Source organism: Carassius gibelio, chromosome B19 (genome assembly GCF_023724105.1).
Source record: "Carassius gibelio isolate Cgi1373 ecotype wild population from Czech Republic chromosome B19, carGib1.2-hapl.c, whole genome shotgun sequence".
Lineage (NCBI taxonomy): Eukaryota > Metazoa > Chordata > Actinopteri > Cypriniformes > Cyprinidae > Carassius > Carassius gibelio.
This window is the reverse complement of record NC_068414.1, coordinates 22,198,050-22,215,207: the sequence shown is the minus strand read 5'-3', so window position 1 is coordinate 22,215,207 and position 17,158 is coordinate 22,198,050. Positions and strand designations below refer to the sequence as shown.

The 17,158-nt window shown below is 36.9% G+C and overlaps 1 protein-coding gene across 1 annotated transcript in view; it reads left to right on the top strand.

Annotated features, from left to right (window-relative positions):
• The window catches only part of LOC127979367 (calcitonin gene-related peptide type 1 receptor-like), a 46,112-nt gene that overhangs the window by 16,865 nt on the left and 12,089 nt on the right, over positions 1 to 17,158 (top strand). The window contains exons 2-10 of the mRNA XM_052584777.1: positions 4,678 to 4,743; positions 7,865 to 8,027; positions 9,283 to 9,390; positions 9,978 to 10,081; positions 10,774 to 10,942; positions 11,065 to 11,175; positions 11,417 to 11,529; positions 12,585 to 12,676; positions 16,943 to 17,069. Of these exons, the coding sequence (XP_052440737.1) occupies positions 4,699 to 4,743; positions 7,865 to 8,027; positions 9,283 to 9,390; positions 9,978 to 10,081; positions 10,774 to 10,942; positions 11,065 to 11,175; positions 11,417 to 11,529; positions 12,585 to 12,676; positions 16,943 to 17,069 (1,032 nt within the window). The 5' untranslated portion in view covers positions 4,678 to 4,698. The remainder of the gene's footprint in view (positions 1 to 4,677; positions 4,744 to 7,864; positions 8,028 to 9,282; positions 9,391 to 9,977; positions 10,082 to 10,773; positions 10,943 to 11,064; positions 11,176 to 11,416; positions 11,530 to 12,584; positions 12,677 to 16,942; positions 17,070 to 17,158) is intronic.

The following is a 17,158-nucleotide window of genomic DNA, read 5'->3' as shown; positions in this document are numbered from 1 at the left end:
TCTAACGTGACTTTAGTTACAGATTGGCGTGAAATCGTGCTCTCACAACAACCACGCTATCTTAAAAAGCCCAACATCACGTTAAGGTTGCTTTCAAGTAAGAAAAACGATGCTCTGAAAACATCTGTTTCGCTGGAAAGACAAGGTGTAGCAACAGGACAACAACACAGAGACTTGACAGGTCTGATGGAGGGGCTAACGGGACATTTTACAGGAAAATATTAAAATGGGAAGACAGCAGGGAAAGAGCTCAAATACGTGAGAACACCAGAAAAAACGGGAGGGGGTTGACAGCTACTAACTACACTTTTGAAACACATTGTTAAAAGTCCATGTGTGAATGGTTGTTAGCACTAAACAGTTACTAAACTAGCAGCTAGGTAACGTTAGAGCGCAGCTTACCGGATTACTGTATACTGTTTTGCCGCTGTTCTGTTTCTATGATTTGCAGCTCCTGAACCCATCCATTTGTGAACTGTACATTAGACTTCAATAGCCGCGTTTCCACTATCGAGCTAGGACCGGGCGTGCTAGTGCGTGCCAGGGCCAGTCGCGTTTCCACTGTCACTTCCGGGGCTTGATCGTGCCTCGCAGGGGCTTCCTCGGGGCCAACGGCCAGGGTTTTTTGGCCCGACAAAAACCTTGGGCCAAAGCGGGCCAGCTGGGGCTAGAGGAGGGGTTACGAACAAAGGCGGGGTTTCTCAGCGTCTGGAGAGCGTCAGCGCGGATCATTTCAGAGAGATAACAGCTTTAACACCAGCATTAAAGACGTTTTAAAATAAATTGAGCTCAAAACTCACTCTTAGTTAGCAGCAAGTGTTTGAAATAACTTAATCCAATGTGGATTATAATCACTAAACAAAGCAGAAATATTTATAAGCGATGTAAAAGACTAAACATTATAGTAAACATGGTAAAAGACTAAACAAGGGGAAGTCGTGGCCTAATGGTTAGAGGGTTGGACTCCCAATCGAAGGGTTGTGAGTTCTAGTCTCTGGCCGGACGGAATTGTGGGTGGGGGGAGTGCATGAACAGCTCTCTCTCCACCTTCAATACCACGACTTAGGTGCCCTTGAGCAAGGCATCGAACCCCCAACTGGTCCCCGGGCGCCGCAGCATAAATGGCTGCCCACTGCTCCGGGTGTGTGTTTGTGTTCACTGCTCTGTGTGTGTGCATTTCGGATGGGTTAAATGCAGAGCACAAATTCTGGGTATGGGTCACCATACTTGGCTGAATGTCACTTCACTCACTAAATATTACCGCTTGGATAAATCAGACGTCAGCTCCTTATTCTCTATCACAATCGTGTATTTATTAAGTAACTTATATTATCTGTCACAAGCCTCATCTCAAGAGTTTTTCTCACGTTGCCTATCATAAAAGAGGCGTGTAAAGGGCGTGTTTTAGTGACGTGCAGCAGTGCTTCAAGCTCCACTGTGGAAACCCTGCGCTATTCTGTCCTCGGTGCTACTGGCCCGGGGCTATGAGCCCAGCCCGGCCCGCTTTAAGCCCTGGCTCGCACTGGCCCGACAGTGGAAATGCGGCTAATGACGTGTAGCTTCGGAACTATTCTGAAGTGTAGGCGCTCACAAAAAAAACAAGGTAGCCGAAGATATCTGTAATGCAAAAGTGCGGCAACAAGTCTTCGTCGGTACTCCACTATTTGTTGGGAATTTCATATGGATCCAAACCATTAATAGTGCCGATTTTGTCCACATACCGGTCCCTGGCATCCCTATTTAGCATATCCCTATAAATCCCACAACTTTTTCGCGATTTTGACATCTTTTTTTCTTTCTCCCAACTCTGCTCTTCACATTCAACTTGCTGTATGTTTACATTCGCGAAGCTGGCAACATGGCCACCATGACCCAGAATGCAACTCGGCACCCAAGCCCTATAGCATACGTTTTCTGTAAAGATACGAATCAAAACAACTCACCTGTCGAGTAAAACATAAGCGAGATCGGCATCTCTTTTCTAGTTGAAGTTTGTCGCGAAGCTGCTTCCACATTTTGTCCACGACACTGTTGTCATGTGGTTTCTATATCAGTAAAGGTGGTAACAAAGGGTAACTAACATCATTGACAGGTGACTGCACTGCCCCGTGTCACTGTTTAGAATGGGAATTTTCTCATGATTTACAAGTAGTTGAAAACATCAGAGAAATTGTTAGTAATCAGCTGGACAAAATATATAACATTAGCCTAGTGGTTTTTGGATATTTTACTGCAAACATCTTACAAATTGTACCTTTAAATCAATTTTATGCAACCTTGTTGAATAAAAGTGCTATAATTATTTTAAATCTTACTCCAGACCGAATGGTGATGTATCACATTTATTTTACAAAAATATGTTTTAAATGTTTTCAACATTGATAATAAACAGAAATATTACTTAAGTAAACCAGAAAACTAGTATAATTTCTGAAGGATAAAGTGACACTAAAGACTGGAGTAATGATGGTGAAAAATCTGCTGTGTGGTTTTTTTTTTTTTCACTATATACATTATCTGCATAGAAAACAGCTATTCTAAATTTTAACTTTGCTGTATTTTTCATCATCATATAAAAACTCTTGTCAAGCAATTTAAAGACAAAAACAATCCATATTATGCACTACATTCCAAGTCTTCTAGAGCAGAGCATGTTTTATGAAACTGATATTAGGAATTTGACTATTGATAGGCCTCTCCCTCTATGTACAATCTACAAACTGCCATATACACCAGGAAATACAAATTATAATGTTAAAAATATTACGGTCGTTCATTAATGTTAATGTCAATGTAAAAAATTTAAAGCATTTTATTTTTTGTATTGTGTTATATTTGTATGTTAGTAAGTGGACTTAAAAAAAGCTCTAATGAGCTGGTGGGTTCATGGAGTGGTGGGCTGCTCTGTGCAGAAAGTCCAGGGCCACTTTTTAACCCCCGTCTGCCCCAAAGCTGCATTAAACACACAGGGAAATCGTTTCAGTCATCACTGAATATCACCATATAAAGAATGCAAATGTGTTTTGTTAAATGTCCCCTCTGGGACTGATATATAATTAAATGACCTGTAAACAATGTCTTACCCCATTTTCTGAGAAATGCATGGTCCACTAGGGACTTGTGGGCTGCATGCATGTAAGAATATGTGCAACCAAATGCCCCCACAAGGATGGTTAAACAGTAAATCACCTACAGTGATGTTTGGGTTAGTGTTAGTCCCCAAGCAATAAAAAGCTTAATAAACATGCTGAATAGAGTTTGAATGAAAATGCAAAAAACGCAGAAAGGTCATTAGCCCAGTATTAAAAACAACAAGTAAATTAAAAGTCCCCTTTGAGAAAAACAAAATGTGTCTAAAAATGATGCTAACAACAACAGTTAGAACAGAATTAAATTTCTTCCTCACAAAAATTGGTTGCATAAGAAGCTGAGGCAATTCAGGCTGTTCTTTTTTGTTCTTAAAATAATGGCCCATTTTTGGTTGGAATCCTCCAGGTTGAAGAAAAAAGATAGTTTTTTAGCCAGATATCTTCTCTGAACGTGATATGTGTTGTGACAGAACATTGTAAGAGGCCTGAGGCAGTACATACACTCCACATCCCAATAAATCAGCACTCAAACTACATCCACACCAGGGAAGTCTGTGGAGACTTGGCTGCTGTTAATCTGAGCTAATGTCAACACAGATGAGTGAATCCAGAGGTTCAGTAGCTATTCCTGGTATCTGTCTGTCTGTCTATCATAGAAATACCCCCACTGTGATCTGAAGAGAGGTGTTGAGAGCAAACATACTGACACCTAGTTACACAGAAGAGCAAGCAAGTTTTAAATTGCATTAGAAAAAGAGTTGGAAGGGAATGCTAATTACGATCTTAGCTACTGAACTGAAAACACGAAACATATGTTACGGTGACAACAAAATGATTAACCATCTTTAATGTGTTTTTCTCTGCCTCACCCCTCTGCTTTATTGCGATAGCATTTTCTGTTGATTAAAGTGCTGACAGAGTAGAGGATACAGATGGTAAACTGTTAGCGTGGGTTAGCGTGTTATTGTTGGTATGTTGGCAGAGACTGTTTGACCTACAATTTTGTATAAAAATGTTACATGACACTCAAGGCTAATAAAAACGGTTTTGACATGTCAGTTCTGTAGATCAACAGCCAGAGTCTAGCTTTGATGTATCATACTCGGGGTCCAAAATTAACAGTCGCTAAGAGCCAAAAGGGAGGATAAAATGACTCTGGCAATTAAATAAAACTGAATTGCTTGCTACTGTCTGGTAATGTTTTAATGAACTACTACGTAATACGGTTTAAGTCAAACTGCGAAAATGCTAGTTTACCCTCAGTAATGAATTGTGTGTTTCAAGTGATCCAAATCAAAGTTATAGAAAGTGTCTACTAAATCAGTTATATATAGGTCGACTAAAGTGGATCTATATTTCCCAGTAGTTTCTTTTTTCAGTCTAGAATTACATGATGTCTTATATTCCCAGCACTTCCCAAACAAAGAACATTTAGAATTTTGATTTATTAAAAAAACTATTTTAAAAGGAGAGAGAGAGAGAGAGAGAGAGAGAGAGAGAGAGAGAGAGAGAGAGAGAGAGAGAGAGAGAGAGAACAGTCTGTTGTATTTTTAAATAAAATTTTTGTAATACTTTTTTGTGTTCACAGATAAAGTCAGTATCTGAGAGCATGGGTTGGCAAGAGACCCTATGGCTTTTGACATCATTTATCTTGGTGAGTGGACGGTAACTTCATTTATTTTTTTATTCATATTTGTAACATATTAGTTTTATGCATTTGTGTTGAAATTAGCCCAAAATACATACTTGTACTTAAAATTTGAAATTTAACCCATGAACTTGCATTCACTTAAACTTTTACCCGCTCATTTTTTTCTTTTTTTTTTCTGCAAACTGTCATTAGATGATTTCTCTCCTGATTACCCCACCCCAGCCTAAAACTATTCAGCAGAAAAATTCCATTACTCACTAATTGCTCCAGTTTGGTAATTACAAGTGGAGGTGACCTGAAAACCCACAGAACTCCTGAGGCATGAAATGGTGGCTCCACAGAGTTCCATCAATGCTGGCATCAGAGCAGCTGGCTCTGTGTCAGAGTGATGAAATGGAACATATGAAGACCTCTGCATGTAGTACATTAGCACTAGACTAACACTGTGACTGTAGTCACAAACAAGCCAACAGCATACTTTGCTAATTGTATGTGCACATTAATATGTCTAAGTCCTCTCCGTTCATTTTTGACCTTGAAGCTACTTTCCCATGACTGCATATAAATCTAACTTAGTGGAATAGTAATGAGCTTGCAGAATAGCACATCACATTTAAAAGTATAATGGGAAATGGCATTTAATTAAAGCTAGACTAAACAACAAAAACTGAGAGCAAGGGTGTGGATTGGTTTTAATGGGTGTTAAATTAAAGTACCATACTTTTTTTCTTAAAAGAGTGAAAGTTTCTGAAACATGATGTTATCCATTCTTGACATTCAGTTTCTATTGAAGGACAAATGGTTTTCCTGACTGACTTGGGTGGTGGCCTGGTGGTCGTATGTATGACGTCATTTACTTCAAAGTTTGGAGTGACATCATATGTACGGCTGCTAAACTGCTACATGGGACATCAGAAATCTCACAGATGAATTTGGTGTTGTAAATGCAATATTGTGTGCAGGTAAGACAGACACACAGCACTAAAGAAGCTGCCAAAGAATTGTTCTCAATTTGTATTAATGGGAAGGAGGGTTTGAGAGGATCTGCCAAAGTTAAGATCTTTGCACAAAGACATCAATGTTTCAGTCATAAATGAATGTAGAATTCATTACTGGGAGGTGTCTTAAAGGGGGGAAAAGTAAAGTACTTTTGAATTGGCTCTTTGACTTCCCATTGAACTATAAGATGACTCATACCAGCAACACAATGGTTAGAGATGCACTCTGAATTCTAATATCAAGCCTATCTTTGTGGGTGAGCTTTATCCCTGTAAGTCAAAAGCCCCAATGGCTGTGAAGAATTTCTTATCTTCATTATATTGATTTGGTATGGTATGGAAAATGAATGTATCTGGCCAGTTTTCATGTGTAAAACCATACCTTTTGAAATGTCAAGTGCCCATGTGGTGTCCTCAGAATCGAGTAGGTGTTCATATGAGTTCCCAAGGGGGGGAAAAAGTACTTTGGTGTGTTTACGCTGTTTCTGCTGAGGTTTTGTGCCATTCAGAAATGGCTTTTAAAGAGCAGGTCATGTGGTATTTTAAAGTGTCCTAATGTTGTGGTGTTGGAGTCCTCTCCAACAGGTTTAAATGCATCTAAGGTCAGAAAACATTGTAATTTACTCAGAATACACATTTAATATTAGAGTCATTTGCCAATTATTAGTAAATGACTTGTTCCAAGCAAGTTCAGAGCAAACCCCTCCCTTCCTTAAGCCTACTCTGCTCTGATTGGTCAGCTGCCAGTGCAGCAAAATAAACAGCTATTTGACAATGATTATAAAGTCTGTGTGCTACACTACACATTCTTTATTATTAAACAAAATAATTAGAACAACATCAGTCTACATTAATCAACATATTCTAAGGAAATATTGGGTTTACAGCAAATTATCAGAACTAACGTTACTTCAGTAAGAGTAAGTGATATGGTACTTTACCTGGAAACCTAAAGCTGCACTAGATATACATAACATATTAGCACAAAAACCTGATATTTTGAGCACTCAATTGAAAATGTACACTTAAATTATCAATTGTACTACTTACAGGTTGTGGTTTGGAGAGCTTGTTAGTCCAAATTAAGAAAATTAGAAGCCAACGAAGATAAAAGCCTATATTAGAGAAGCAGTCCTTTATAAAATAACATGCACAAAACAAAAGGTTTGAATTGTATTTCTGTGGTATCCTTGAATATAGCGTTTTGTGTCATGTGAACACACTAATAGCAGAAGTGTTTGTGGACAGATCAGACTCTATTCGTATTACACGGGCAGGTGGGGATTACGCAAATGTGTTACCCAGACGTATACTGGTAACAGTCAAAAGATTCGAAAATATAACGACTCGTTAAGGCGACTCTGAGACGACTTTCTCTTTTCAGAGACCATATCTTTATTTATCATGCACTTTTTTGATTAACAACTTTGCAGATTGTTTTCATTTAAGGATAGCTTAAGGATACTTTTATTGTAAAATACCCATAAACATGTTAGCATACACACAGCATATGGATTATTCTTAGAAACAGAAAATAGGTAATGTTAGTTATAGCAGTTTGGGTAGCACTTTATTTTAAGGACCAATCCTCACTTTTAACTAGTTGCTTACTAGCATGCATTTTACTAGGATATTGGCTGTTTAATAGTACTTATTAAGCACATATTAATGCTTTATTCTGCACTGCTATATTTTAGATTCCTTAATCCTACCCCATACCTAAACTAAATCATTATTTTACTAACTAATAATAAGCTGAAAACTAAGAGTTTATTGAGGCAAAAATCGTAGTTAATAATAGTTAGAATGGGTCCCTAAACTAAAATATGAACGCAATTTGTATTTTATTTTTTAAATACATTTCCTTAACATGAAATCAAATGAATTAAATCAGTTTCTTAAATGAATTTATATATCGTGGTACCATTAGCCATTTCCCCTTTTAAGAATTGAATTGAATTACATTCATTTTTTTAGCAAAATAGTTTTGCTAAAAAAGTAGTTATTTAATTAAATTTATGTCCAATAATTTCAAATTCAAGCTCATGAATTGAAAGGGAGACAGTTCTTGAATACTGGATTTTGCCCATCCCTGCTGCTATACTCAAATTCATCTTTCTTTGCAGAGTGCAACAAAGGCTGGAACAACAGAGACGAAAGCAGAGCCCACCACTGACTTATCCTTTACTCCTGTCATGATGGCAATGGAGGGAGAGAGGCTGATCATGACTGAGTCTCAGTACAAATGTCTGGAGCTTCTGAGCCGAGATGGATCCAATAATAAAACAGGTTGCTGTATTTTCAATTTATTTTCATCTGAATGACAGACAATGGTGCTTTTACTCTTTTCATAACCTTGTTAAGTGCTGGTAGTGGAACACTAAATGGCTGAAAGCTATCACAAGGTGATCAGAGAAACAATAAAGGTTTATCTTTAAAGCAGATTCTTCAAAGTACTTTCTCCTATCTCGGTTTAATGTTCAGAGACAACTTTAAGACATTCATTAGTTGATTCCCCAGTGTAAACACTGTGGTGCTATTGCACTTTCAAAATTAGTCTGTTTGAGTGGCCCACAATGCACCACTAACTCAACCAATGGAGTGAGATGGGGTGGGACAATTTTTTTTGAAGGACTTGTATCATATTGTATATATATTTTCAACATGGGGTCTTTTTAATTTGTTTAAATGGAATGTCTATTTACACTAAGCGCAAAAAACCCACCTTATTGGCAAAGGCTATGTACACTAACTCCACCCTCCAATGTGTGATTGGGCTAGTCAACATTACAAAAGATGCCTGCTAAACAATGGCTTCAGTTGCATAGGTTCAGTTTGTAGCAGTGACTTTTATGATGCAACTGACCCGAGTTCGAATTCACCTTTTGCTGAACTCGTTCTTCCCCCTTTTTACATGGCATATCAGATCGTATAGGCATTTATTTTCCATAAAATTAAATAAATAATCAAAAAGTGGAAAATAAAGTGTAGATCGGTTATAGGGTTTAGCGGTAGGTGCATTGGTGGCTTTAATGCACCAAGGCAGCATCCTTTAAATCATTTTAATAAAAAAGATAATTTAAACCCAATATGTTATCACTGCATACTGCTTTATAATTCACTACAGTACTGAGTTGCAAATACGGATGTTAATAAAAATGTAAAATATGGATGTGCTGTAGGCCTATCCTGGACTTATTCACATTTGTGAGTTTGTGGTTGAGTCCAGTACATTTGAAACTACCCCATCTTTCAACAACAGCTCCTTTACAAAGCATTACGGATCACAAAACAATGTGTGTAAAAATGTGACTGGATCAGACTAAAACAATCAGGGACACTCTCAAAAATAAACTAGTTTTTAACATTGGGATCATTCAGAATGAAGCTTTGTTTCAATAAATGTTCTGCTTTACTTTACTGGGAAGGCCATTTAGAGTTCAGAATGTTACATTACGTTTTCAATGTACAATGAACTCTTGATCAAGGATCATTTAATTCCTCATAAAATGACCCGTTTAAGATATCTATTCAACTTTTATAGGTTCGTTCTGCAGCAGATTCTGGGATGGCTTGCTCTGTTGGGATGAAACCCCTGCTGGAACCTTTGCTTCACAGAACTGCCCTGACTATCCCAGCTTTGACCCCTTGGGTAAGATTCTGTACGATCACATCTGGTTTGTCAATCCAGACCAAAGTGCTCCAGACACTGCAAAACATTGAGATTCTACAGCAGGCATGACATATGTTACATGTCTACCTATTATAAAACACAAAATATTGATCCAAAGAGGAAATTCCAAAGCATGAGCAGCAAGCTACTGTGACAATACATGATGTCCTATGATGAAACAAAGGTGATAAAATCATTGTCTCCGAAACATTCATATGAGCTTTTATTTAGAAGTGCAAAAATTATTTATTAGCTGACATGGAGTGTTGTTCTAAGGGGAAGGAAGGATCTTTGCTATGGGACAATGTTGCATATCAAACATTTCTGATTTTAAATGTCAGTGAAATAAAGCAGTGACCTTAGCAAGGATATAATAGGAGTTTGCTGAGGCGCTGAAATATTGATATTCTCCGCTGTTCGCTGATAGTGGTCTCTCTGTCTGAGACTCAGCGCAGTATGTTTGTTCTAACACACAAGATTGATTGATTCCAGAGGCCGAATACTGGAGTTAATCTCTGGAACACTTAAGCTCAAGTCATTACACTAAATTTTATTTTTCCCTGCAGAAAAAGTAACCAGATACTGTGATGAATCTGGCAACTGGGTACACAGTTCATCCATCAATAAGACCTGGTCCCACTGTCTCACATTCTCAAAGGAGAAAATAAAGGTAAAATATAGCACACTGTAATTAGCTGAAGATTTATTTGGTTATACCACTAAAATTGGTTCGCCTTAAGCAAAAATAAATACAACACTGTACAATTGCTTATAAGTTTTAATGAATAGGTAGTGCTGTCACCTAACTGATATATTTACAACGCATTGTGCCAGTGATTTTGAGCATTATGGAAATATGCAGAGCCATGGATCAGCCTATTAGTCCTTTCCATTCGGGATGTTCAATTTAAAAATATTAAGCTGCACAACTTGTTGATAATAGTAAGAAATGTTTCTTGAGAACCACATTTGAATGACGTGACACTGAAGACTAGAATAATGGATGATAAAAATGTACAGAATTGATTTGAGCAAATAAATGCAGTCTTGGTGAGCATAAGAGACTTCTTTCAAAATCAAATCTCCTGACCCCAAACTTTTGAAAGGTGTTTTCAACAGAGATGTAAATGTCTTGCCAAGCAGAAATCAACTGTTAATGGTAAGGTTCGAGAGGATTAAACAGGACCCAAAATAAACTGGAATTATCAGACCCTCCTCTTTAAATATGGTTTTATGGACTGCATAGAAAGATAAATGACACATTCAACTGCCACTTCAAATCTTGGCCATTAATTATCCATCTAGGTCTGTATTCAGTTATTTCTTTTATGTGCATACTCAAAACGAAGCCTTCTTCTTCAGACGCTGCCAGTTCATGGGTTTTTAGAGACGGAGTCGGAGATGGATCCGACCGCTGAGAGTCAGGTCAGCCCTGTAGTGACTCAGAAAGCAAAGGAGAGGAAGAAGATCATCGATGGTCAATATAAATGCTTTGAGAAAATGAACAGAGACCAGCCATATAACAAATCAGGTGTGCAAACAGAGAGCCTCAGAAGAGGTTTTCGATTGAATCATCAGAAACTCATAGAGCAAAGTACAAAGAGCAATTGCACGGTGGAATTGGCCCTGATTGTTTGTGTGCTTGTCTTTAAGGTCCATACTGCAATCGCACATGGGATGGCTGGCTATGTTGGGACGACACACCAGCAGGAACATACACGTCTCAAAACTGTCCCAATTACTTCCCTGACTTTGACTCTACAGGTACTATTCATTCATTTGTTATTTAGGCTTTAAGACCAGTTTAGAACCACTGTACTACTCTACGCCAACACAATTTGTTTTTGTAGGATACGTTGAAAACCGACTTGCATATAAAACACAGATTTGTTTTTGAAAACTGTACTAAAGCAATTTGAAAGCGCAAAGACTTTCTGTTACCAGGGTTACTTTAAAAGCTACAGTATAGAGGCTTATTCCCACATCTTTATCCTTGTTTATTCAGAAAAGGTCACCAAGTATTGTGATGAGACAGGAAACTGGTTTAGACACCCTGAGACAAACAGGACATGGTCCAACTACACGCTCTGCATTGCTCACACCAAGGACAAGCTCAAGGTAGGTCATCTTTAATGTATGCACCTGTCTTAAATTAACATTGTGTTATGAATATCTCTGAATTAAATTGTCAGATGTTATGAAAGTAAACTCCTACTCGTTTTAGAATGCATACAGACCTTATTTCCTGTGATTTAGCATGCATTTAAACATGTATGGCTGAAGGACAAATAATCAGCAGATCAACATTTCTGGGCAAACATACCTTAAAATATAAATGTTATACATACAGTACATCTCAGATTGGTCGGTATGTGATTTAAAAGCTGTTCCTGAAGGGCATGTTGGATTTGAGTGTTTCTTTTAGACTGTAAAGGCGGAAGGTCCACATGAGGCAGTTTCAGTTTAACTAAAACATAACATAATATTTTCGGTGTCGTACAACTGCTGCTTTACAAACTATGAGGGATAGAGAGAGGGAGAGCAGCGAAAATGTCAGCTCAGACAAGCTTAGATAAAGTATGTGCACTCCCTCCATCAGACCAGATGAAATTGCATGGAGTTTATGAAAAAGGTACAACAAATTGAGATATGCACTTTCAAATGGAGATATGCTACTCTTAAGCCTTCTTACTACTTTAAGATTTCGTCCTTGTTGCTTGAAACCTTGTTGCTGTTCAATATCACACATCAAAATATGCTTCTTTTTTTCTTTTATCATGTTATGAGTAATACTTTGAAAAATGCACCTAAAAGTTGATATTTTTCCCAATCTAAGCAAGTAAGTAATCTTGTGAGAACTGATTATACTCAGGATATTAATGTGATAATACACTTTAAACACCCTGTAAGCATTATTTAATTGCAGTAACAAACACAACTGGTGCACAATCTGTATATAAACTGTTTTGATCTTTTGTGCTCTTTTGGAATCTTTTTAATATTAGGGTTAATCTTATAAAAATACTGAATAATGATTTGCAAGAATATAAAAGGTGAATTTCAAAATTGATATTATTATTATTTTTCTCTTGAACCCAAAAAATTTAAACTGAAGTGAATCTCAAGAGAGCATGGTTAAAAGTCTAAATATAACAATATTTTTCTCATTTCAGATGGCGTATATTTTGTATTACATGGCAATTGTGGGTCATGCTCTTTCTATAGTGTCCCTTCTCATCTCGCTGGCCATTTTCTTTTATTTCAGGTGAGTTTACATCTTCCTTTATCTGTCTCAACCCATATGACTTGAAGAAACCTTGAGATATCTGCTGCATAGTTGCAGTAAGTTCAGAGCGAGCGATCAATAAACCTCTTGATGATGGGTTGCTCAGTTGTTTACTTGTTTTTGGCAGGGCTTTGTGTTGTCTGCTCTCAAACAGTTTGTCATTTGTCAGAGCTGTTGACGATGACGGTGTAGAGGTAGATTGCTGTGGTGATGTCTAAGATTTATTTAATTGACGGAGTCAACGTTTAAGCTTTTCAAAGAGAGATTTACCAAGAGGCTCTCAGTTACCCCATTTATCATAGCGGCCAATTCAAACCCAATAGAAAAGGTGGATCTTATTCCCGTCAGCAGGGCCACACGGAAATGCTGTCCGAACCCAGAGTTAAATGCGTTAACCTCTGAATTATATATAACCGCGGTTCAGGCAATTTCTTCTACAGAGTAAGGAAAACTTTTCTTTTTTTTTTCTGGGCATATTGACTGAATTACCATATACAGTGTCTCGCAAATGCATCAAAATCTAAACCAACCTTCTCATTTGATTGAATTGCAAATTGAATGTAATTCAGGTTAGGATACGCACTGAAACCCAAAAGCAATTATTTCAGTGTCACATTGTTTTGATGAAGACAAAAATACAGATGAAAAACTGTTTACTTACAAGTTATCCTTGATTTCCCTAGCTGTGGGTCCTTAAAATGCTTACCACGTTTTATGGATTAACAAGTTATACTAATTTTATCAATCTAAAAAGCATTTATTTTTCTGACTTTTCAGATTATCGGTGACCTAAAGTATCCAGAAGACATTACAGATTTAGTAAACGAAGGCATAAATTAGGAAAAGCATACAAACAATATCCAAGTGTTTTGATGTCTCAGCTGGCATTGCTGGTTTAGCTATTTGGATGTGAATGTTAAACCAGACCACCTGAACACTGTCTAGGAAAGGTGGTCCGTAAATGCTTGGTGCATAAACAAGAAAAGCTTTTAATCAAAAGAACTAGGAAAATGACTATTAAAAAAAAGTATGTGTCATGTGTATGTTCCTTTTCAATTCCTGTTTGTCCTTATTTGGTCCTTCCTGTTCCTGTCCCCATTTAGTTCTATTAGTTCCAGGTGTTTCTCATTATTAGTTATCCTCTTCACCTGTCTCCCCCTCATTATCTGCCCTATTTGAGTTCTTTTCTCCTTTGTCTGGAAGTTTTGATGTCAACCATTGCTAGGTGTGTTTCTCTGGATATAATTTTAAAGTCAATAAGGTTTGAATTTGACTCTGTGTCTCCTCGCTCTGTGCTCTTCATAGTAGCAAACCGTGACAGTATGGGGCAAAAATCAGGGAACCTGTTTTAATTGGCTGAAAGTTTATCTGTCAGTAGGAGAATGAACTCAACTCCAGTTTCTTTACAAACAAGTTTCAATGGTTTGGTTGGACTGGATTGTGATAGAAATGCAGCTAATAATTTCCCAGCATAAATGGGAACACCTCCACTACATTTTAAAAACCTCTCATAAAGTTGGTTGAGAGAATGCCCAGAGTTGTAATCTTAGATTCAAATATCAAGATAGTTTTAAATGTCTTTAATATTTAAAGGTATAGTAGTGTCAAAGAAAATGCTCTTTTCCCTTCATGTTGCTCACATTGACGTTATTAAAATGACTGATTTGGTGCTTGAAATTAAAACATCACAGAACATTACATTTCATTGTAGGAATTATAATCCACTTGAAGGAGCGTGCATGTTTTTATGGATGTTTCAATGATTTAGAGATGCTTCTTTCATTAACATTAACAAATTAACTTTTAATAGAAGCCAACTGTTTGAACTGTGCACAGACTGAAAGCAAAAGGTCCTTTGGGTCTGGCTCTGGCACTGCAGAAAAAAACACGAAAGTTTCACATCGTGTTTTATTGAGTGTAAACCCTTGGTGTCCATTTGTCTGGCAGAGCTGCACTAAGCCCTGAGCCAAATGACGAACGTTATTTGTCAGGTTTTGTGTGTCATTTCATACTGACTTGGTTTCCGTATGTCTATATCCCCTAGGGTAAACTTAATTTCATGGGTAATTACATGTAGGAGCCAAAGAGTCTTATATGCATTAGATGGCACATAAACTTTGGGTTTTATGTCACGTAGTATGACAGTTGAATCCAGAAAGTAAACTTACAATCTCACAGGGTTTTTTTTTTGTTTTTGTTTTTTTTTGCAGTACACTAAGCAATCATTGAAAGGTTGAGAGATTAATATTTAGTGTTAAAAGCATATTTAGATTAAGACCTCATTTCAACATTAGTGCTCATTAGATCTGTTGTGTTGTTTTTGTTTTTAAGAAAAACAATTTTTAAAGTTTAATTTAATCGAATTATATTTAATTACATTTTTTAGTTTTATTTTGAATTTAATTATATTTAATTCAATTATATTTTGATGTGAGCAGTTTAATTTGCTGTGCAATATTAATTATGACATACATGCAATTTTTCACGTCCCTGAAAATGTAAATTACAGACAATATATAATATCTAAAAAAAAAAAAAAAAAAAAAAAAAAAAAGATCAATCAATATTTAACTAACATTTAAGACACATCTGTTTTTTCCTAAATAGTCTGATAATTTTTTTAAGGGTTAATGGGAGATGAATTTGCAATTGTAAAAAATTTACTGTGCAAAACAAATTGTGTTTAACTGTTTTTTTTGGAAGTGTAACATAGCAACGCTTGTTTTTACGTGCGATGGTGATATTTACAGTCTGATCTTCTGAGATGTCAAAGTCTTAATGTTGTCTTATTGGGTCCAGATGTGGTGCTAGGAGAGGTACGTGTCAGCATACAGCTGTACTAAACCTTAATTTATGCCCCTGAATAATGCCAGAAATATTTGGTTGGGAATATGGGAAATAGCTTTGGAAAATGAGCTCAGCTTTCACTCCCAGCCCTCTAGTGCTCCAGGAGAAGCTTTGCACTCAAATTGAGGTTAAATTGAGTCAGATCATGTGAGTAGCATGACTTTCTTAATTGGGTGATGCCATTTGTGCAAATATATTTTATCATTATCTTTTGACAGCAAAATCTAGATAAACTGGTTATCTAACAGAAGCTGTGTTTGTTGACAGAGATAGCTGATGCAGGTGTGAACTCCCAAATTTGCATTAATTTACAACTACTGACAAACAACAAAACAGCATTTTTACTTAAAAATCACACTTCTCTTTGCCCAACATTGCCTTTTACATAATTTTGAATTCATATCGCTTTATATTTTTTAGTTGCTGTTGTATAATTTATATTCTCTCTCGCTATATATAGAATTTACCTTTTAAGCCCAGTTTGATCAAAATTCCTTGATCTTATAAAGCTTCATAAATCCAGCTTTGATATAATCCCTTGCAAGTTTTTATTTTCAACCACTACGCAATAACATCGTAAAAACAGGCAAACATCTGACAATCACATTATTTGAAATGAAGCCAGAATACTCAGGCCTCAGGTGACACTTAATTTTAGTTCTGTTTACTTCATTAAATGGGTCATATCACGATGAATCAAATTCTCCTTGATCTTTCGATGTAAAAGAGTTCATTGTACTATGAAAACATTTTGTACCATTTAGAACTCAAAAGTAAAAAAAAACAAAACATATTTAACGAAACCGGGCTAAAACTAGATTAGATTCCTGATATTAACATACAGTATGGCCACCCACATTTGCACATCAGTGATGCCTGCCAATTCCGGATGAGGTCACATGGAGGAAATTGGATAGATTATTCCTAAATACCAGAAAAAAAACCCATCAAGTCAAACCTTGTGCTGTTTCTGGCTGTGTGTAGCATCTGCAGCGCTGCATATCTGACAGAATGATACCAGTGTCAGAAACAAGCAGCAGAAGTGTATTTTATTGAGTTTCCTGATTGTGTCAGACTAATTGTAACAGTTTGCTCTGCATGTGTGCCTAGTTTTATGAATCACTCTTAATCTAATGCAGACTTTGCAGAGAGGCATTTAAGGATGGAACAGACTAAATCTGGCAAATCTTGGAAATGCTGAAAAGTTGAGAGCTTGAGGCTTGTGAAAAATCTAATCAGAAGAAAGCAGAATGATTTTTGATTGATTATGTATGTAAAATATACAAAAGATGGTTTGTTTCGCTCCTGAAATGAACTGCCAAAATGAATTCTTCTTTTTCAAAAAAACTCTTCTGTCATGAATTAATATTGATTAATATTTCTTTGTCTTTCATGCAGGAGTCTGAGCTGTCAGAGAATCACTCTACACAAGAACCTGTTCTGCTCGTATGTGCTCAACTCAGCCTTCACCATCGTCAACCTTATAACTGTGGTCAACAACCCCAAAGTGGTGCAGAGGAATCCGGTGTGTGCCCTCACATCCACATTACTCCTCATTATTACTGCCAGTAATGCGAGCTGTACTCCATCAGATCTAATCAAATGTGTTGTCCT